This window comes from Pseudophryne corroboree, chromosome 2 (assembly GCF_028390025.1).
Source record: "Pseudophryne corroboree isolate aPseCor3 chromosome 2, aPseCor3.hap2, whole genome shotgun sequence".
Lineage (NCBI taxonomy): Eukaryota > Metazoa > Chordata > Amphibia > Anura > Myobatrachidae > Pseudophryne > Pseudophryne corroboree.
The window spans coordinates 863,840,594-863,864,082 of record NC_086445.1 but is presented as its reverse complement, the minus strand read 5'-3'; the positions used below and the strand labels follow the sequence as shown (position 1 = coordinate 863,864,082).

At 46.9% G+C, this 23,489-nt stretch overlaps 1 protein-coding gene and 1 pseudogene across 2 annotated transcripts in view; both read right to left on the bottom strand.

The window, feature by feature from the left end:
• Positions 1 to 23,489, bottom strand: part of BLTP2 (bridge-like lipid transfer protein family member 2) — a 177,109-nt gene that overhangs the window by 109,736 nt on the left and 43,884 nt on the right. For both annotated transcript variants that reach the window (XM_063955868.1, XM_063955869.1), the window contains exons 12-13: positions 17,586 to 17,704; positions 11,743 to 11,906 (exon numbers count right to left, since the gene is read on the bottom strand). In XM_063955868.1, coding sequence (XP_063811938.1) covers positions 11,743 to 11,906; positions 17,586 to 17,704 — 283 coding nt within the window. The remainder of the gene's footprint in view (positions 1 to 11,742; positions 11,907 to 17,585; positions 17,705 to 23,489) is intronic.
• Positions 8,233 to 8,334, bottom strand: LOC135054182 (U5 spliceosomal RNA; annotated as a pseudogene).

Below are 23,489 nucleotides of genomic sequence, written 5' to 3'. Positions count from 1 at the left end.
AGCGGCAGGAACTAGGAGACTAGTCAGGATAGAGGGAAAGATGAGTGCAGCAATGTACAGAGACAGGATGAAAACCTGCTCCAGAGTGCTCTTGACCTCAGACTGGGGCAATGGTTCACTTCCAAGATATCAAAGGAGTGGCTTCAGGACAACTCTGTGAATGTCCTTGAGTGGCCCAGCAAGAGCCCAGACTTGATTCCGATTGAACATCTCTGGGGAGATCTGAAAATGTCTGTGCACTGACGCTTCCCATCCAACCCGATGGAGCTTGAGAGGTTCTGCAAAGAGGAATGGCCGAAACTGTCCAAAGAGAGGTGTCCCAAGCTTGTGGCATCATATTCAAAAAGACTTGAGGCTGTAATTGCTGCCAAAGAAGCATTAACAAAAAGTATTGAGCAAAGGCTGTGAATACTTATATACATGTGATTTCTTAGTTTTTTATTTTTAATACATTTGCAAAAAATAGGATTTTAATACCTACCGGTAAATCCTTTTCTCTTAGTCCGTAGAGGATGCTGCGGTAACCATAAGAACCATGGGGTATAGACTGGTTCCGCAGGAGACAAGGGCACTTTAAGACTTTGAATGGGTGTGAACTGGCTCCTCCCTCTATGCCCCTACTCCAGACTCTAGTTATAGGAACTGCGCCCAGGGAGACGGACATTTCGAGGAAAGGAATTATTATATATATTATATATTATTAACTAAGGTGAGATACATACCAGCTCACACCTCAAACACGCCGTACAACATGGCATTCAACAGAACTCCAGCCAACGGCCTGAACAATGTAACAACAGGCTGACTATAAAGTAACACAAACTGTGTATAACCAGAACTAATAAATGCAGATACAGTACGCACTGGGACAGGCGCCCAGCATCCTCTACGGACTAAGAGAAAATGATTTAACGGTAGGTATTAAAATCCTATTTTCTCATACGTCCTAGAGGATCCTGGGGTAACCATAAGAACCATGGGGTTATACCAAAGCTCTAGAATGGGCGGGAGAGTGCGGATAACTCTGCAGCACCGACTGACCAAACATGAGGTTCTCCTCAGCCAGGGTATCGAACTTGTAAAACTTTGCAAAAGTGTTTGAACCCGACCAAGTAGCTGCTCGGCATAGTTGCAAGGCCGAGACCCCCCCGGCCAGCCGCCCAGGATGCGCCCACCTTCCTGGTTGAATGGGCCTTCACTGATTTCGGTAACGGCAATCCAACCGTAGAATGAGCCTGCTGAATCGTAGAACAGATCCAGCGTGCAATAGTCTGCTTGGAAGCAGGAGTCCCAATCTTGTTGGGATCATACAGGACAAACAGAGCCTCCGTTTTCCTGATCCGTGCAGTCCTGGCGACATAAATTTTTAAAGCTCTGACCACATCGAGAGACTTCGACTCCACTAAGGCGTCAGTAGCCACTGGCACCACAATAGGTTGGTTCATGTGGAACGACTAAACCACCTTCGGCAGAAATTGCTGACGAGTCCTCAACTCTGCTCTATCTTCATGGAAGATCAAATAAGGGCTCTTGTGAGACAAAGCCGCTAACTCTGATACCCGCCTTGCGGATGCCAAGGCCAAGAGCATGATCACTTTCCAAGTGATGAATTTCAATTCCACCTTTTGTAAAGGCTCAAGCCAATGTGATTGAAGGAACTGCAACACCACATTAAGATACCATGGTGCCACTGGGGGCACAAATGGAGGTTGGATGTGCAACACGCCTTTCACGAAAGTCTGAACCTCTGGAAGGGAGGCCAATTGTTTTTGAAAGAAATTTGTACTTTAATTGAGCCCAACTTCAAGCCGGCATCCACACCTGCCTGTAGAAAATGGAGAAAACGTCCCAACTGAAATTCTTCTGTAAGGAGCCTCCTTGGATTCACACCAAGACACATATTTTCTCCAAATACGGTGGTAATGTTTGGACGTTACTCCCTTTCTAGCCTGCAGAAGTGTTGGAATGACTTCACTGTGAATACCCTTTCAGGTTAGGATCTGGCATTCAACCGCCAAGCCGTCAAACGTAGCCGCGGTAAGTCTTAATACACGCACGGCCCTTGTTGTAACAGATCCCTTCGTAGAGGAAGAGGCCAGGGATCTTCTATGAGTAATTCCTGATGATCCAGATACCAAGTCCTCCTTGGCCAGTCTGGAACAATGAGGATCGCCCGAACCTTTGTTCTTCTTAAGATCTTTAGCACTTTTGGAATGAGCGGACGCGGAGGGAATATATACACCGACTGAAACACCTATGGTGTCACTAGGGCATCCACTGATATTGATCGAGGATCCCTCCACCTTGAACCATATCTCTGAAGCTTCTTGTTGAGACGAGACGCCATCATGTCTACTTGAGGAATTCCCCAAAGACCTGTCACTTCTGTGAAGACCTCTTGATGAAGACTCCACTCTCCTGGATGGAGATCATGTCTGCTGAGGAAGTCTGCTTCCCAGTTGTCCACTCCCAGAATGAAGACCGCTGACAGAGCGCTTGTATGTCTTTCCGCCCAGCGGAGAACCCTCGTGGCCTCTGCCACTGCCGCTCTGCTTTTTGTTCCGCCTTGGCGGTTTATATACGCTACTGCTGTTATATTGTCCGACTGGATCAGTACGGGCAGATTGCGAAGCAGATGTTCCGCTTGAAGTAGGCCGTTGTAAATGGCTCTTAACTCCAGAACATTTATATGTAGACAGGTTTCCAGGCTTGACCATCTTCCCTGGAAGTTTTCCCCCTGTGTGACTGACCCCCAGCCCCGGAGACTCGCATCCGTGGTTACTAGGATCCAGTCCTGGATCCCGAACCTGCACCCCTCTAGGAGGTGAGAGCTGTGCAGCAACCACAGGAGTGAGACTCTGGTCTGGGAAAACAGAATTATTTTCCGGTGCATGTGCAGGTGGGATCCGGACCACTTGTCCAACAGGTCCCACTGAAACACCCTGGCATGGAACCTGCCAACCAGAATGGCCTCGTAGCCCGCCACCATCTTCCCCAGTAAACGAGTGCATTGACGGACTGACACTCTTGCTGGTTTCAGAATTTGTCTGACCAGGTTCTGAATTTCCAGAGCCTTTTCCACTGGAAGAAACACTCTCTATAATTCTGTGTCCAGAATCATTCCCAAAAACGAGTCGCGTCGTCAGAATCAACTGTGATTTTGGCAAGTTTAGGAGCCAACCGTATTGTTGCAGAACTGCCATGGCGAGTGTAATGCTCTGCACCAGTTGGTCCCTGGATCTCGCCTTTATCAGGAGATCGTCCAAGTACGGGATAATCGTGACTCCTTGTTTGCGAAGGAGAACCATCATTTCCGTCATCACTTTGGTGAAAATCATTGGAGCCGTGGACAGAACAAACGGCAATGTCTGAAATTGGTAATGACAATCCTGAATTGCAAACCTCAGGTAAGCCTGATGCGGAGGATAAAAAAGAACATGTAAGTAGGCAACTGTTATGTCCACCGATACCATAAAATCCCCTTCCTCCAGAATGTAGATCACTGCTCAGAGAGACTCCATCTTGAATTTGAATCTTCTTAGGTAGAAATTGAGGGATTTTAGGTTCAGGATTGGTCTGACCGAGCCGTCCGGCTTCGGGACCACGAACAGGCTCGAATAAAAGCCTTCTCCCTGTTGTGACAGGGGAACCTTGATAATGACCTGATTTTGACACAACTTTTGTATTGCGCCGCATACTACCTCCCTGTCTGGAAGAGAAGCTGGTAACGCCGATTTGAAAAATCGGTGAGGGGGAACGTCTTGAAACTCCAGTTTGTACCCTTGGGACACTATTTCTAAAACCCATGGGTCCAGGTCTGAACGAAGCCAGAACTGACTGAAGAGCTTTAGACGTGCCCCCACCAGTGCGGACTCCCGCAGAGGAGCACCAGCGTCATGCGGTGGATTTGGCAGAAGCCGGGTAGGACTTCTGCTCCTGGGAACCTGCCGAGGCCGGTGATCTTTTACCCCTTCCTCTAATAGCAAGGAAGGAAGAACCTCGGCCCTTCCTGCATTTATTGGGCCGAAAGGACTGCATCTGATAGTGGTGTGTTTTCTTTTGTTGTGAAGGAACGTAAGGCAAAAATTATGACTTACCCGCGGCAGCTGTAGATAACAAATCAGCGAGACCGTCACCAAACAAGACACCACCTTTATATGGCAGAGATTCCATATTTTTCCTGGAGTCAGCATCAGCATTCCATTGATGGATCCACAATACTCGCCTAGCTGAGACTGCCATGGCATTGGCTTTTGATCCCAAAAGGCCAATATCTCTCGCCGTTTCCATTAGGTAGGCCGCTGCATCCCTGATATGACCCAGTGTCAAAAATAGGATTTTGGTACTTACCAGGTAAATCCTTTTCTTTGAATCCATAGGGGGCACTGGAGTACTCTTGGGATATGGACGGCGTAGCAGAACAAAGGCACTGAATATTTAAATTTAGAACTCTCCACCCCTCCATATCCCAGAGTACCTCAGTGTACGAACCCAGTGTTTTTACTGAGCGAACTGCTATAGAGAGGTTGACAATGGAGAATTCCTATAACATACCGGACAACAACAAAGTTGACCCATAAAGTTAATGTCAACTAAGCAGTTGACAGCATAACCGATAGACCTTGATAGTTTGAACCAAAAAGGTGAAAATGTGTTACCATAAGCTCCTTTGAGCGTAATACAAACAAGGTAAAACCTGTTACCCTAAGCTCCTCTGAGCTTAAACAACCCAGGTAAACTGCTCTGGGTGGGCGTCCAGTGCCCCCTATGGATTCAAAGAAAAGGATTTACCTGGTAAGTACCAAAATCCTATTTTCTTCTTCATCCACTAGGGGTCACTGGAGTACTCTTGGGACGTACCAAAGCTTCCCTCGTGGGCGGGAGAGCTGTTTGACACTTGTAACAGTAGGCAGCCAAAGCTAGATGCTGATGCCGCAACCATTCATAACGTGTAAACGTGCACAAACGTGGTGCACTGAAGGCTATGTAGCCGCGTAGTAGACGCTCCACGACCCGCTGGGGCTGACATTCCCACAGAACCTGTGGGATGAGCTGTTACTGACGTAGGCGACTGTAACTTAGCCTTAAAGTAAGCCTGACTTGTAGTCATTGTTATCCAACTGGATAATGTCTGCTGAGAAAACTGGCTAACCCCAGTTGGCAGCATCATAGAGAACAAACAACGTATCCGTATTACGTACTGTAGACGGTCGGGACATATAGACGCGTAATGCGTGTACCACATTCAGAATTCTAGAATGTGCTGTCAACATAGGAACCACTATTGGTATACTGATTGCTTTGTCATGAGAAAACGTAAATACGGTGGCTTGGAATACAAGGCACCCAAATATGAAAACAAAACCCTTGCCGAAGCTAAGGCTAGAAGAAAAATGTTTTCCCAAGTGAGAAACTTAATCCCCATTTGTTGTAAGGGTTCAAAATAGGAAAACTGTAAGAAATGTGAACCCAACCTCAAGTCGCCTGGCGCTGTAGGTGGGATAAATGGAGGCTGCACTTTGATGACACCTTGTATAAAGGTGTGTACCGACGCAATAGAGTCAAACGTCTTTGAAAATAAGTTGACCACACAGATACCTGCACCCTCAGTGCAGATAAACGCAGTTCTCCATCCCACCCTGTTTGTAAAATAACAGAATACGGGTAACTTGAAAGATGATGTCGGAAACTTCCGAGCTTTACCACCTATATATGCACACCAAATTTGTAATAATGAATTTGTAATAATGAGCTGCCTTAAGCAGCTTACTAGCTCGTAACATGATAAGTATAACCGATACTGTAATGACCTATTTCTTTTCTTAAGAGGGCGGTCTGAACCCCCCACCCCGTCAACCGCAGCCGCGGTATATAGGTAATAGGTACTTAGGTAACTAGGGGTAAAAGAACGTTCCCTGTTGTAACAGGTTGGACGTATTATGAGCGGACCAAGATCGTGTGCCAGTATTCCTTGGAGATTCGAGAAGCAAGCTCTCCGAAACCCATGAGATATCACTAGTATGACTGTGACGAACTGTCTTATGATCCGTTTTCGCAACGGAGAGAGCAGCGGAAAATGGTGGAGCCAGATACACGATGCTGTATGACCACACGAATGTGAGAGACTCCACCGCCACTGCCCTTGTGATCTGTCGTTCTGTACACATACTGAGCGTTTGTAATTGTGGCGAGATGCCATCATGTATACCTGAGGGTAACTCCTTTTGTGTACTCACATATGAAACACCTCTGGATTTACTGTCCAGTTTTCAGGATATAAATCCTGACGGGCGAGATCATCTGTCTAACAGATGTCCACTCGCGGAATGAACCCCGTTGACATCCTCCCATAATGGTGTTGTGGGCAATAGAGGATTCGAGTTACCTGCTGCATTGCCATGCGGCTACTTGGTTCTTGTGTATGCAACTCCCGTTGCGTTGTCTGACCGCACTTGGTCAGACTGAAAGCGAAGCATGTAGTGCATTGAAAATTGCACGGAGTTCCAGGACATTTATCGACAGCAATCTGTCGTGATCCGTTTTAGAACTCTGTCGCTGATCTTTTTTAACTACAACTCCTGAACCTCTGAGACTCTTGTCCAGAGTATATACACCCTCGCCCCTCTGTGGGAAACGCGAGTGAAGGCCGGCGAACTAAAGCGCTTTGAAAACACATCATTATTGTTAACAGGCGAATACACCAATGTACCGCTAGTGTGCGTGGCTTTTACACCAATTACTAGATGTACATTTGTTCTTGCTGGTGTAGTAGGTAAATGTCTTTGATTTACCGTATTTATAATCTTACCTAGGAATTGACGTCGTTTAGACGGAATTAGATGCGATTGTTTTTAAAACTTGACCTGCCACCGCAGTATACATCAGTAGCGCAAGTTAGAGGAACTCTGTTGAGACAGAGTTCTTATGAGCAGATCGTCTAAGTATGGACGATTGTCACTGGCAGGACTCTGAGATGAGCTATCATCACCAACATCACTTTGGTAAATACCCGAGGCGTTGACACGATGCCAAATGGTAGTGAAATGGTTAATGGTTGTGGCGTTTTGCAAACGCTAGAACCTGTGATGACCAAACCGGAATGGGTAAATACGCATTGTGAAGATCAAGTGCAATTATGCAATTTTGTGGCTCCAATATGCAAATAGTAACCGCAGAAAATCCATTTTCAAACTGCATTAAGTGACTTGCTGATTGAGACTGCGACGGAGCTGTCTGGTTTTGTTACCCCAAACAGAGGGGAATAAATAACCCTGACTCTGTTGGTGTACTACTGCCTGGATATAAAAACAGCTGAAAACCAGCAGAGACTAAATGGCAACCTGCCAAACCGTTCGACAGAGGCAGTCTTGGCCTTTAATCTGTAAATATCTGAGACATCCATGAGTTGATGTCTGGAAACCCCGCAAATGTAACGTGTAAAGACGCGCTTCCAGAATTGGAACATGGAGATGCCTAAGAGGTCATCAAGCCACTGGCTTGCTGACTGTAGCGTCGTGTCGTTACAAGGCGTGACTGTTTTGTCTTTGAAAAAACTGAAGTCTAAAGAGATTAAACGCCGGCACCAGTATTTCCGTTTTGATACTGGCTGCGGTAATGGCTGAATATCAAATTTAGGACCAACAAGTTCTGGCCTTGTCGCACTTAAACTAGCGACGATGAAAGTAACCGGCGTTAGCAGAAGCTTTACAGATATACTCTGCAGCTTCTTTTTCATTGTTTCCATACATAGAGTCTAGTGACCCAAATGTATTCTGGGTTTTTATAATGTTTTACACAGACGCATTTACCAATGGCGGATCGCGTCATTTTGGAAACGATAAAATAGTGGTTAGAGTCTACTCAGTCTCTGTAAAAATGGAGACATTGACTCACTGGGATTTAGCAATGTATGGTTGTCAAAAACCCCGCCCTATCTGAGTGCTGGTCTAATGTACCCTTCTCACTGGTAGTTATCGGTGTGAGATTTGACATAGAATTGTGCATTAAATTATAAGACCAGTCAACAACTGTCTTTTGTTAGAGCTGGCGGAGTAACTTCCGAGACTCCGATGTTACCGCTCTTGTAATTTGAATTGCCAATGCTTAACATAGGATTTTTAAAAATTATTTGTAGTCTGCGCTAGAGCCTTACTCGCTATGCAGACAGACCCCACAATAGGCAACGGACAGACACTTGCACGACTTATTGTTATGTGTCATATATATATTTTATTGCTGAACAGCATATTTATATGAAACTCATGGTTGTTTCTCTCTACGGAAATCTATAGTAAAAGCGAAAGATTTATTTGATGTGAAGAGAAACTAGAGTATTCTTTATGTGAAAAACAGTTCACATGGGCATGTGAAACCCGAACCAAATTCCCACTAACACCCCTGCGCCTCTGGTGGCTTAGAGATGTAGGGCAGGAATGTTCCAGAATTACACCCTGGACAACAACAGGAAGCATGGTTAAAATGCCCCTTTGCCATGCTGACCGTGATAATCACAGAACAAGTGACAAATGTTTCCGTGTTAATCTAGCCTATTATACAGTATAATCACAGGCTGGGTACAACACATGCTCTATTAATAATATATATATATATATATATATATATATATATATATATATATATATATATAGGCTCAATAGCCTATGATAATTACAGACATTAATATATTTATACAGCATTTACATAAGCTGAATAGCCTATTATAAAGTGATAATCACAGACTTAATATAGGCTCAATAGCCTATTATACAGTGATAACCACCAACATTAATATATAGGCTGAATAACCTATTATACAGTGATAATAACAGCCATTAATATAGGCTCAATAGCCTATTATACTGTGAAACTCACAGACAGTAATATATGCTCAATAGCCTATTACTCCCAGGACAGGTAACAATACATTATAAATACCTGTCACCTATATATAGCTGCCTATACACTGTGCTGCTGTATATTTAATCCGCCAGAATTCCACCGTGCCTTGTAACGCTGTGTCCTGCGGGAAGCCTGCAGCCTCATAGCGCTGGCACATGTGGGTGGATGGCTGCTGGGCGGCCGGACGGAGCGGCGGTCCCCGTCTCTGTACGGAGACTGAGGGAGCGTCTGCGGCCGTATGGCGCTGGCGGCCGGACGGAGCTGGGCGGCCGGACGGAGCGCTGGGACGGGCGGCCTGCAGACATAGCGGCTGGGGCTTGCGGGCGGAAGAGCGGAAGCAGGTATTAACCCAAACATAGCGGGGCGGCAGCCTGCGCTGACCGCCCCGTTCCCCAGCCTACCTTGTCTCCTGATCATGGCTGCGACGGGCTTCTTATGTGTAAGCTCGTCCAGCTGTTGTAAATTATGGCTGTGACGGGCTTCTTCTGTAAGCTCCGTCCAGCTCTGTAGTCCTGGCTGCGACGGGCTTCTTATGTCTAAGCTCGTCCAGCTGTCTTCCAGTCCTCTATAGTCATCTGGAGTAGATCATGGCTGCGACGGGGCTTCTTCCTGTAAGCTCCGTCCAGCTCAGGCAGCAGTTCATGGCTGTGACGGGGCTTCTATCTGCAAGCTCCGTTTACAGCAGGTAGTGAACTGCGTGTGGCTGTGAGGGTGCTCTTTGTGAGGTCCGACACGCCATGCGCTGCCCGTGCAGCGGCACTATCCCGGACCCATGTTTTTCTTGAAACTGGGAAGGGATGTGCTATTAAAAAAAAAAATTAAAAATAAAAATGAAAAATTAATAAAAATCTTCCAACAAGTGTGGGAATCCCACAAGCCGATGTTAGTGCTTTGAGCACAGAAAAAACACTGGGTTCGTACACTGAGGTACTCTGGGATATGGAGGGGTGGAGAGTTCTAAATTTAAATATTCAGTGCCTTTGTTCTGCTACGCCGTCCATATCCCAAGAGTACTCCAGTGACCCCTAGTGGATGAAGAAGAAAGTACGCTATCCCTATCTAGGGTATCTATCTCAGATGACAAGTTATCTGCCCACTTTTCGATAGCACTACTCACCCACGCAGACGCTATGGCTGGTCTGAGCAGCGTACCTGTGGTGGCATAAATGGATTTTAATGTATTTTCCTGCTTGCGATCCGCAGGGTCCTTAAGGGCTGCCGTATCAGGAGACGGGGGAGCCACCTTTTTAGACAAGCGGGATAGGGCCTTGTCCACAATGGGGGGGTGACTCCCACTTTTCCCTATCCCCAGAGGGAAACGGATACGCCACCTGAATCCTCTTAGGAATCTGAAACTTTTTGTCAGGGCTTCCCCAAACCTTTTCAAAAAGAGTGTTCAGCTCATGAGAGGGAGGAAGCGTTACCACAGGTTTCTTTTCTTTATACATACAAACCCTTGTATCAGGAACAGCAGGGTCCTCATAAATATGTAATACGTCTTTTACCGCCACAATCATGTACTGAATACTCTTTGCTAATTTAGGATCCAATCTGGAATCACTAAAGTCGACACTGGAGTCCGTGTCTGTATCTGTGTCTGCCAACTGGGCAAGCGGACGTTTTTGTGACCCTGAAGGGGTCTGTACCTGTAATAATACATCCTCCACAGATTTCTTCCATGCCTAGTTCTGAGAATCAGACTTATCTAATCTCTTATTAATACGAGCCACATTAGCATTCAAGGCATTCAACACATTTACCCAATCAGGAGTCGGCGGTGCCGACAGGGTCACTCCCACAGCCGTTTGTGTCCCTAATACAGCCTCCTCCTGGGAAGAGCACTCAGCCTCAGAGATGCCGACACACGTGTCCCAAACACCTACAGACACACGGGTATATAGGGGACAGACTCACAGCAAAGCCTGTCAGAGAGACACAGAGGGAGTTTTGCCAGCTCACAACCCAGCGCCTAATCACTGGTTTTGGAACACTAAAGAATGCCCCAGACCTGCAGCGCTTTTATAACAAATATATATAGCACCAATATTCCTGTGCCCCCCCCGTTTTGCACCCTGATACTTAGTCAGAAGTGTGAGGAAGGACCAGCGTCTCTGCAGCCTTGTGGAGAGGAAAATGGCGCTGAGCTCCGTGAGCTGTGAGGACGAAGCTCCGCCCCCTTAATGGTGCGCTTCAGTCCCGCTTTTTTTCAAATATATATTTATACTGGCGGGGGTTAGGACAGTGCCTAGGCACTTATGTCCCCTCTTGCCAGTCCATTTTAGAGGTTTATCTGCTGCCCAGGGCGCCTCCCCCCCACCCCCCCTTTACTCTGTAGTGCTGCGGTGTGTGGGAGCATGGCGCGCAGCGTGTGATCGCTGTGCAGTACCTCAGAAAATTGTCACTGAAGTCTTCTGATCTTCTTCTACTCACCTGTCTTCTGACTTCTGGCTCTGTAAGAGGGGTGACGGCCAGCTCTGGGAGCGAGCATCTAGGCGTACCTAGCGATCAAACCCTCAGGAGCTAATGGAGTCCTGTAGCCAGAAGCAGAGCCTTTGAACTCACTGGAAGTAGGTCATACTTCTCTCCCCTTAGTCATTATGGGGTATTGTGTAACGAATTTTGAGCAAAAAAAATAAATTTATTCCATTTTGGAATAATGCTGTAACATAACAAAATGTGGAAAAAGTAAAGCGCTGTGAATACTTTCCGGATGCACTGTACATTACATACACAGCAGTTATGGTCACTATAACAAACAACCTTTTCTATTATTTACAACTATTGTTCTTTTATCATATAAATTACAGTAGAACAGCCTTGCAGCCCTAATACTTTGTATCTCACCTGTAAGCTAAAGGTATCCAGCACACAAGCCTCGCCCCAGAGGTGTGTGTTTGGTGGATGGAGAGCCTGCTGGATGTGAGAGTCTTTACCCACTCGCCAACACAAGTTGTTGACAGAGAGTAGAGCTCGCTGGTGGAGATTCTGTGTGCGCAGGTGTTTAAATTCTGTATAAGGAGCAGGAAATAAGCTTTCATAACTTAGACAATATACAGCATCTAAAAGGACTGATAAATGAAGGAAATAAAACAAAAAGCTTCAAACTAGCCTATACAACATTAACAAAATGTTACATACCACAAAATAAATAATTGGAAAAAAAATAAAAAAATACAAATCAGATGTTTGTACTTATGTTAAACCTTTTATCACAGTAAACTGGGTATCACTGGAACAAAGTGGCATAGAGGTGCGCGCAGGAGTTTGGTCATTTTTAGACATAGGGAAATATTCAATTCACTCTATGTAATAGCAGGACCATTTTTCGCCTAGGCGAAACATTCGGCAGGAGCAAAAAACACATTGATCAACGAATCCACGTATTTTCACACCTGACCCTGCGAAAACACGGGCCTGTTTCGCCGATTTTTAGCCATTTTTTGCCAATGCATTTTCACACAATAAAAATAAAATAAAAAATAAAAGTGAAAAGGCATTGGCGAGAAAATGCCTTAAAAATGGGTGAAAACGGCACACGATTAAATACGCAGGGGGGTGAATTCGATAGCTCCAAAAATGCCGGAGCTAATTGAATACCCCCCCATAAACGGAATGAAGTGTGAGCTCTTCCCCGATTTCGCCTAGCCAGAAGCCATCATTTAACGGATTAACATAACCACCAGTCACGTGCGGTGAGCTCACTGACCGGGGAGGCACTGGCAGCTAAACACCCCTCTCCCCCACCCCACTGAGGGGAAAAAAATAAAAATAAAAAGTGTAGTCCCCCCACACACCACTAAAACCAGCACCAGGCAGAACCAACCGGGGGGGGGGGGGGGGGTAATGCCATAGCAGGGGAGACACTCAGTGTGGGGTCCCCCTGCCATGCCATTAATGTGCCCGCCAAAGCCAGTCAGCCCAGGGCTGGAATTCCTTGGAAAGTAGGGCCCCCCAAAAATTAAGATGGGGTCCCCCCTCCCGAGCAACAACCAGCACTGGGCTGATAGCCCAGTGCTATGCCCCGCACCCCTGGTGGCGGTGGGTGCGGGGGTTCATTGTATGCTAATATTGTTCTTTACAGGTGGCCTACAGGTCCCAGCAAGCCTGCCCCAGCATGCTGGCACTTGGAGAACCACAAGTGCCAGCATGCACGGACATAAAGGGTCCGCTGGCACCTGTAAAGAAAATATAAAAAAAAAAACCCAAAACACAACACGGTCTTTAAAAAAAGTTTTATTACACAGGGTCTTCACCTGGGAGGCGGCGGCCTTTAAGCTCTTTTGCATGGCCGCCGCCTTCCCAGTGCTTCCAGCGTCTTCACCTGGTGGGCGGCAGCTGCTAAGCTCTTCTGCATAGCCGCCGCTCATCCAGGACTTCCACGGCGTCTTCTCTCTTCAGGAGCTCTTCTCTGCTCCTCCTCTGCCGTCGGACTGACAGCCGCTGCCTCGCGCTGACTTGTACAAGTCAGCGGGAGGGGGCGGGGCTTGAAGCGGCCATCTTGAATTTCAAAAATGACGCTGAGGCGCCATTTTTGAAATGGGTACCGCTCCGCTGCCAAACTCTGCAGAATGGCCCTGACTGCTGCGTCCCACCGTTGCCACTGCCGCCCGCATCCCGCACCTCCGCCGCCCACACAGTGATTGACAGCGGATCCAGTGACGGATACGCTGGCCAATCACTGTCGCCTCACTCACAGGGGCGTGCTTTCATAGGTTGAAAGCACGTCCCGGTATGAAAGTGACACCTCTAATGGTGCCGCTTTCCCATGTAATTTCAATGGGCTTTTCCTGCCCATTGCTTGGCCCCGCCCGTCACCTGCTCCCATACCTTATCCCATTCACAAAGAGAGGCACCACGATCGGTGCCTCCCAACCCCACTTTACACCTTATAATGATGATTAAAATAATAAAGGATATACTTATGACACAGAATATGTGTCATAAGTATCATCTTTGTATTATTTTACTCATTAATGACAGGGGAGGCACTGACTTCCCTGACTGCACGTCCCTGATAACCACTCAACATTAGACAAGTCAACAAGGAACAATACCAGAGTGCAACAGGTGGATATCCAAAGTTGGATGTGCATGCAATACACATACACTTACGAATAATGCATGTTCGACTCATCAGCTTCATCATACAGGTTCCACTGGCAGACATCAGTGTTAAATGTTTTAAGTATAGCCGTTAACTACCATAGCCGAGTGTCATTCACACAGACAGCTTTATGTATAACTCATCATACATTACACACTATTGTGGTAATCTCTCTTTTGGGTATATTCTATTACTGCAACAAGTGTGAATATCCAGTTTGGAACATTCCTTTGGAGTTCATCGACACCAATGCACTCAGCTACCACCAGCATTCATTGGTGGTAAGATTGTCAAAACTAAAAAATACAGGCAAAGATTAAAGATAGTGGGGTATATGCAATTCACGGCGAATCGCGGCAATTTTTCGCCGTTTTTTAATTCGACTAAATTCGCCAGGTGAATTCCGGAAGGTGGCTTCCGGAATTCACCATATTCAATGAAAAACGGATTCGCCAGAATCGCGGGCGAAAATCGTCCGATTTGGCGGATTTTGCCGCGATTTTAAAAAACGGGGAAAAACCCGAAAAAAATAAATGGCGTGGGGTCCCCCCTCCAAAGCATAACCAGCCTCGGGCTCTTCGAGCTGGTCCTGGTTCTAAAAATGCAGGGGAAAAATTGGGCAGGGATCCCCCGTATTTTTAAAACCAGCACCGGGCTCTGCGCCTGGTGCTGGTGCCAAAAATACGGGGGACAAAAAGAGTAGGGGTCCCCCGTATTTTTAACACCAGCATCGGGCTCCACTAGCTGGACAGATAATGCCACAGCCGGGGGTCACTTTTATGCCGTGCCCTGCGGCCGTGGCATTAACTACCCAACTAGTCACCCCTGGCCGGGGTACCCTGGGGGAGTGGGGACCCCTACAATCAAGGGGTCCCCCCCCCCAGCCACCCAAGGGTGAAGCCCGAGGCTGTCCCCCCCCCATCCAATGGGCTGCGGATGGGGGGGCTGATAGCCTTTTGTGATAATAAAGATATTGTTTTTTCCATTAGTACTACAAGTCCCAGCAAGCCTCCCCCGCAAGCTGGTACTTGGAGAACCACAAGTACCAGCATGCGGGAGAAAAACGGGCCCGCTGGTACCTGTAGTACTACTGGAAAAAAAAATACCCAAATAAAAACAGGACACACACACCGTGAAAGTAAAACTTTATTTCATACGCCGACACACACATACTTACCTATGTTGACACGCTGACTGCCACGGTCTCCGGCGATCCGAGGTACCTGTGAAAAAATTATACTCACCTTCCAGCGTCCAGAGGTACATCCAGGTCCAGAGATAATCCACGTACTTGGCAAAACAAAAAAACGAACACCGATCCATACCGGACTAGAAAGGGGTCCAATGCTTTCACATCAGACCCCTTTCTCCCGAATGCCGGGACATCACGTGACTCCTGTCACTGAAGTCCCTTCAGCCAATCAGGAAGCGCTACTTCCGTGGCGCTCATCTGATTGGCTGTGCGCTGTCTGTGATGTGACAGCGCATCGCAAAGCCGCTCCATTACTTTCAATGGTGGGAACTTAGCGGCTAGCGGGGGGGTCACCCGCCGGTCAGCCGCTGACCGGCGGGTGACCTCACCGCTAGCCGCTAAGTTCCCACCATTGAATATAATGGACTGGGCTGTGCGATGCGCTGTCTGCTCAGACGCACAGAGCCAATCAGATGAGCGCAACGAAGTTGCGCTTCCTGATTGGCTATAGAGACCTTTCTGTGACAGCTGTCACTGACAGGTCTCTCTGCATTCGGGATAGGGGTCCCATGTGTCAGCATGGGACCCCTTTAAGTCCTTTTGGTAGGGTATTTGCGGTTTGTTATTTTCTACAAGTACGTGGATGTATCTCTGGACCATGGCTGAGGTGAGTATATTGATCTTTTTTTTCAGGTACCCCTGGATTCTACATGGAGAAGAGGACCGATGTCGGCGTGTGAACATAGGTAAGTATGTGTGTGTCGACGTAAGAAATAAAGTTTTACTTTCACGGTGTGTGTGTCCTGTTTTTATTTGGGTATTTTTTTTCCAGTAGTACTACAGGTACCAGCGGGCCCGTTTTTCTCCCGCATGCTGGTACTTGTGGTTCTCCAAGTACCAGCTTGCGGGGGAGGCTTGCTGGGACTTGTAGTACTACTGGAAAAAACAATATCTTTTAATTATCACAAAAGGCTATCAGCCCTCCCATCCGCAGCCCATTGGATGGGGGGGACAGCCTCGGGCTTCACCCCTGGCCCTTGGGTGGCTGGGGGGGGGGGGGGGGAGACCCCTTGATTGAAGGGGTCCCCACTCCCCCAGGGTACCCCGGCCAGGGGTGACTAGTTGGATATTTAATGCCACGGCCGCAGGGCACGGCATAAAAGTGACCCCCGGCTGTGGCATTATCTGTCCAGCTAGTGGAGCCCGATGCTGGTGTTAAAAATACGGGGGACCCCTACTCTTTTTGTCCCCCGTATTTTTGGCACCAGCACCAGGCGCAGAGCCCGGTGCTGGTTTTAAAAATACGGGGGATCCCCTGTCAATTTTTTCCCCGCATTTTTAGAACCAGGACCAGCTCGAAGAGCCCGAGGCTGGTTATGCTTTGGAGGGGGGACCCCACGCAATTTTTTTTCCGGATTGTACCGTTCCAGCAATAAAAAAAAATAATAATAATAATAATAATAATAATATTTTAAAAAAATTATAAATAATATTTGTGCCTCCAAAAAAAAAAAAAAAAAGTACCTAATCCCTTCTAATATAAATAGATCTGCTATTCCCAAAAAAAAAAAAACACAAAAAAAGCCATGTTTAAATTTTTTTTATTTGTTTTCACCCTCCAAAGTGTGGCGGATTGAAAATGACGAATTTGCTGTCTAAAAGCACTGCTGTCGAATTTCCAAACTTGAATTGAATATGCTTTGGTCGAATTGCAGCACTTATATCATTGCAGAAAAGTCGAATTTGCAAAAATTCGAATTTCAAAAAGTCGAATTTTGAAAGTCCGTTTTTTGGTCGGAAAGCACTGAATTGCATAGGCAAATTTTTTTTTTGGTCGAAAATGACCCGAAATTCGACAATTTCGGGAATTCGACCGCAATTGCATATACCCCAGTATCTTTAATAATTGATTAATTCTGAACATCACCTCAACAAGGTCTGTATGTGCCAAAACATTCTACAAATAACCTAACAATGAAATTAAAACAAAGGCTTCAGGATGAAAGAAAAGAAACAAAAAATGCAAATACATTAAAGATACAAGGCTTCAGCCCTATGAGGATGCACCCATTTCTTTGGTCACTTAAAGTGAACTTGCTAAGGGATATACAGGGGATAGAGGTCAGACTTCATTCATTTTTTAAAGTTCATGAGCTCCAGGACACACATCTATACTTCACTATTTCAGTGTCTCCAAATGAATGTCAGAGAAATGCTAACTCCTTTCCAGAAAGTTAAGAATGTGTTGGGGAAATTGATAGTGCATTTTTAGAGACCACAATCATTCCCAATAAACCCCTGGTGATTAGTATTATGGCAACGTGCATCATAAACCCCAATAAGTAACCACTGGAGTAACATAACGAACAAAAGAAAAATATATCAACTTACCAAGAGAAACAGATGAAAATCCTACAGCAAATGGCTGTGCTTCATCAAGCTGGACAGACACATTGACATTAGAGATGTTGGAGTTGAAGACTATTGGGGCTAATATCACAGGAAGAGGTCTACAAAGAGACAAAAGCCATTAATTTGAGACAATGCCCTGGGTACTCAGACAAAGTAACTGTCATTATTTAAAACAATTAGAGAACATTGAGGTTCAGCCCAATCCACATGAAGGGAATGTGTTGAACTTAGAAGGGTTGCAGAAGAAATCTATCAACCAATGAATTTTAATATTTGTATAGCCAAGAGAAATTGGCTAGGTGACACCTCAAAAAGACGATAAAAAAAAAAAAAAAAAAAAAAAAGAGGCTACAATGATATTTACAGAAGCCTTTAGTGTCTCAAAAGCACATAAAAACATCCAGATACACAAACAGCTCTGCAAGGATTAGAGTCACCAGAGTATGAAACTTGGTTACCCAATTCTTCACCCATTGCTGCAGCTGACCAAAAATGGCATCAGTGCTTTGTAACCATGGGAAAACCTGATTTGCTTGCCACTGCTAGAACTCTGCAGGTACTGCCGCCATGATTTAGATGTGAGCAGAAAAAGGAATTGTCTGAATGGACCAATATTGCCTAAACAGTCAGAAAATGGGGTAAGCCTTGAATGTAAAAATGAGCAAAATATAGCCACAATGTTGATCACTTACCGAATTTACGGTCCAATAGCAAGGCCTTAAATTAAAACTGGCTAACTTTAATATCCTATGGTGCCCTTACATGGGAGTATCCCAAATCTATGGGTAACATGAAGTCACTGGGCTGCATGAATTGGAAGACCAAACAGATGGACTCCATTTTGACATTTGCCTGCCAAAGAAATAGACTAAGGCAGTGATTCTCAAACAGTGTGCATAGGCACCCTGGATTGATGGTCAAGGACCAAATCAAATTATTTATGGTCAATGTAATACGCTAAACCAGTGTTGGTGGCTGTCAATCATAAAATATGTGGACAAACAGAAGCAAATCTGGTCCCTTATCACACAACTGAACCTAAGGATGACATATAAACACAATTTAGTCAATTTTATATTTCTTTCTAAATTTCTCAATAAAGAACTTTTGGTCTAGGGGTGCTGTGAAAAATATTCTGATATTCTAGGGTGCCGTGATTCAAAAAAGTTTGCGAGTCATTGGACTAAGGGGTTTATGATTGCCCATTGTACTAATTCCCCAATAGCCCTTATGGATGCTATATATTTATTGCACCTGCGAGTGAGAACACTTGTAAGTTGCCCCAACCTGTCTTCTGCTTCACTCACCATGTTATGATAAACTGTATAATCAGTTTGCCTCCAATTCTGAAAACATCAGTGATCGCAAATGCACGCTACAGCGCATACTTAACCCAAAACTGAGTACCGAGGAAATCACTTTTTCAAAATGGGTGGGTCCCAGGAGACACTCTGCTGGTAATGAATACGGATTAAATTAATGATGTCTCCCTGGCCTGTCTGCAGAGAGGACTATAAAAAGTGGAAGAGCCAACCCTTTTGCGCTTTTCCTAGAAGCAGCGGCTGCAGAACCTAACACTAAAGGGACAGGTGGCTCTGGACAACTGCAAAAACGAGATTTATGGTAAGAACTTACCGTTGTTAAATCTCTTTCTGTGAGGTACACTGGGCTCCACAGGGAATAACATCAGGGTGTAGAGTAGGATCTTGATCCTAGGCACCAACAGGCTCAAAGCTCTGACTGTTCCCAAGATGCATAGCGCCGCCTCCTCTATAACCCCGCCTTGTTAACCAGTCCAATGCAGTAGCAGGTAAGAGAGATGACAATCGTTAGTAGCCACATACACCACACACTCACGACAAGAGAGGGTGTCGGCGGCTAATGCCATACCAACCCAAAGAAGCTAAGTGCGTCAGGGTGGGCACCTGTGGAGCCCAGTGTACCTCGGAGAAAGAGATTTAACAACGGTAAGTTCTTACCATAAATCTCGTTTTCTGCTGCGGGGTACACTGGGCTCCACAGGGAATAACATCGGGGATATCCTAAAGCAGTTCCTTATTGGAGGGGACGCACTGTAGCGGGCACAAGCACCCGGCATCCAAAGGAGCATCCTTGGAAGCGAAAGAATCGAAGGCATAGAAACTAATGAACATGTTCACTGAGGACCACGTATCCGCCTTGCACAACTGTTCAAGGGTCGAACCACGGCGGGCCGCCCAAGAAGGTCCAACAGACCGAGTAGAATGGGCCTTAATGGTAGCAGGAGCTGGAAGACCAGCCTGTACATAAGCATGTGCAATCACCATTCTAATCCATCTGGCCAAGGTCTGCTAATTAGCAGGCCAGCCACGTTTGTGAAAACCAAACAGTACGGAGAGATTCAGACTTCTCTTCAGATAAATACGGAGAGTCCGTACCACATCCTAAGACCGCTCTCCAGAAGACAACTCCGGAGAATTAAAAGGCAGGAACCACAATCTCCTGGTTAAGGTGGAAGGAAGACACCATCTTAGGTAGGTAACCAGGGCGTGTTCTAAGAACTGCCCGATCACGGTGAAAAATCAGATAGGGGGACTTACAGGATAAGGCACTCAGGTCTGAAACGCGTCTAGCAGAGGCAATGGCTAGCAGAAACAAGACCTTAAGGGAAAGCCACTTAAGATCTGCGGATGCAAGAGGTTCAAATGAAAAAGTCTTGCAAGGCATCCAAGACCACCGACAAATCCCAAGGGGCCACAAGTGGGACATAAGGAGGCTGAATACCCAACACAACCTGAGTGAATGTATGAACATCAGGCAGAGATGCAATTTTTCTCTGAAACCATACCGACAAAGCAGAAATATGAACTTTGCGGGAGGCTAGACGAAGACCTAAGTCCAGGCTGTACTAAATTTGTAAGCGTCATGATTGTTATTTGCGCACCAAGCAAAGTAAGAATTCCAGACCCTATGGTAAATCCGAGCAGAAGTCGGCTTACGGGCCTTCAACATAGTTTGAATGACCACCTCCGAAAAACCCTTGGCCCTCAGTACAGAAGCTTCAAGAGCCACGCCGTCAAAGCCAATCGGGCCAGATCCTGGTAGACACAAGGGCCCTGAATGAGGAGGTCTGGTCATTGTGGAAGTAGAAGGGGACGCCCTAGAGAGAGGCCCTGTAGGTCTGAGAACCAATGCCGTCTGGGCCACGCGGGAGCAATCAGACGTAATATGCCGACTTCTTGTTTGAACTTCCTTATCACTCTGGGAAGTAGAGACACTGGAGGGAACACATATGGCAACCGAAAGTTCCACAGGATTGCCAGTGCATCCACGAATGCTGCTTGAGGATCCCTTGTTCTTGCTCCGAAGACCGGAAACTTGTGGTTGTGTCGAGAAGCCATCAGATCTACATCCGGAGTGCCCCACTTGTCCACTAGGAGTTTAAATATTTCTGGATGGAGGCTCCATTCCCTGGCGTGCACGTCCTGATGACTGAGAAAATCCGCATCCCAGTTGAGGACCTCCGGGATGAACACCGCCGATATGGCTGGTAGATGGCATTCCGCCCACTGAAAAATCCTTGATACTTTCCTCATTGCCATGCGGCTTCGAGTGCCGCCTTGATGATTTATGTACGCTACTCTTGGTGGCGTTGTCCGACTGTACCTGAACAGGTCTGTTCTGAATTAGATGCTGGGTCAGGTTCCGCAGTTCCATAATGTTTATTGGGAGGCGAGCTTCCTCCTTGGTCCACCGACCCTGAAGGGAGTGTTGCTCCAACACCGCACCCCAGCCTCTCAGACTGGCATCCATCGTCAGAAGGACCCAGTTGGAGATCCAGAAGGGACGACCCCCGCTCAAACGTCGGTCCTGCAGCCACCAGCTCAGTGACAGACAGACCTCCAGAGACAAGGAGATCATGTGAGGCCTGATCCGGTGAGACAGGCCGTCCCATTTGGCAAGAATCAGTTTCTGCAGAGGGCGTGAATGGAATTGAGCGTACTCCACCATGTCGAAAGCCAACACCATGAGACCTAGCACTTGCATCGCCGAATGTATTGACACTTGCGGACGAGATAGGAAGCATCGAATCTTGTCCTGAAGCTTCAGGACCTTCTCCTGAGACAAGAACAACCGCTGGTTGCGGGTGTCCAACAACGCTCCCAGGTGCACCATGCTCTGCTCAGGGACCAGGGAAGATTTCTTCCAGTTGATGAGCCACCCGTGGACTTGCAGAAACTGGATAGTCAGATCCAGATGGCGTAGGAGAACTTCCGGGGAATTTGCCAGGATCAACAAGTCGTCCAGATACGGTAGGATCCTGACCCCTTGACGGCGGAGTACAGCAGTCATCACCGCCATGACCTTGGTGAAGACTCGCGGAGCCGTGGTCAAGCCAAAGGATAACGCCTGAAATTGGTAATGGAGGTTGCCCACAGCAAACCTCAGGTACTGCTGATGCGACATTGCAATAGGAATATGCAGGTAAGCATCCTGTATGTCCAGGGAGACCATATAATCCCCAGGTTCCAAGGCCAGAACAATAGAGCGAACGGTTTCCATACGAAACTTGGAAACCCTGACAAATTTGTTCAAGGACTTGAGGTTGAGAATGGGCCGGGAAGACCCATTCGGTTTCAGGACTAGGAACAGTGGTGAATAGTACCCCTTGCCTCTCTGAGCCAGAGGCACTTGTACTACCACTCCTGTGTCCAGGATGGACTGTACCACCGAATGAAGGGTTTTTGCCCTCACCTGTTCCGAAGGGACGCCTGTCAGGCAAAATCCATGAGGGGGACGTTTCTTGAAGGATACGGCGTAACCTCCAGGAAGGAATTCCCGTACCCAGGCATCGGAAGTGGTCTTCAACCATTCCTGGGTAAACCCTAGAAGTCGGCCCCCCACCCCGGGAACCCCCAGGGGGAGGCCCGCCCCGTCATGCGGCAGGCTTGTCAGTTTTGGAAGCAGGCTGACGGGCGGCCCAGGCCCGTATGTGTTTGGGCTTAGTAGGTTTGGAAGTGTGACCATGTTTCGGGTACGCCTGACCTTTTGCTTTTCCTGGAGGACGAAAGGAACGAGAGGAAGTACTCTTAGCCTTCGGCGCCGAAGGAGCAGTACTAGGCAGACATGCCGTTTTAGCAGAAGCTAAGTCAGCCACTATCTTGTTGAGGTCTTCTCCAAAAAGAACGTCTCCCTTAAAAAGGGAGCCCCTCCATGGTTTTCTTGGGAGTGCAGATCAACGGACCAGGACCGAAACCAAAGAATCCAACGAGCCAGGATAGATGTAGTAGAAGCCTTTGCCACCAGAATACCGGCATCAGAAGCCGCCTCCTTCACATAATATGAAGCTGTGACAATATACCGACAGGCATTGTCTAGCGTGATCAGAAGCATTGGAAGGCAACTCTGCCTCCAACTCCTGGGCCCACGCCTCAATGGCCTCTGCAGCCCAAGTTGTGGGTCTATGCGCAGCACCAGTTAGGGTGTAAATGGTCTTTAAACAACCCTCCACACGCTTATCCGTCGGATCCTTCAGAGATGTGATGGGTATTCACAGGCAGAGCTAAGGATACTACCAGCTGCGCCACTTGCGAATCCACTGGTGGGGGTGTTTCCCAATTTTTACTTCGCTCTGCAGCAAGATAATGAATTTCTTACCTGGAGTTCCCAGAATTTCTGACGTATGTCCGCTAAGTGGTCAGAGTGAGGTAAAACTTGCTTAACCACTTTCTTACGTTTGAACCTGTCCGGTTTCTTAGGAACGGCATCAGGCTCTGATTCATCACTGATCTGAAGAATCAACCTGATCGCTCCAACAAGTCAGGAACATACACCTGCGACCCAGCCTGGCCCGTTTAGATGACCCCTTGGTCTTAGGCGTGCGAGAGTCAGATTTCTTTTTTG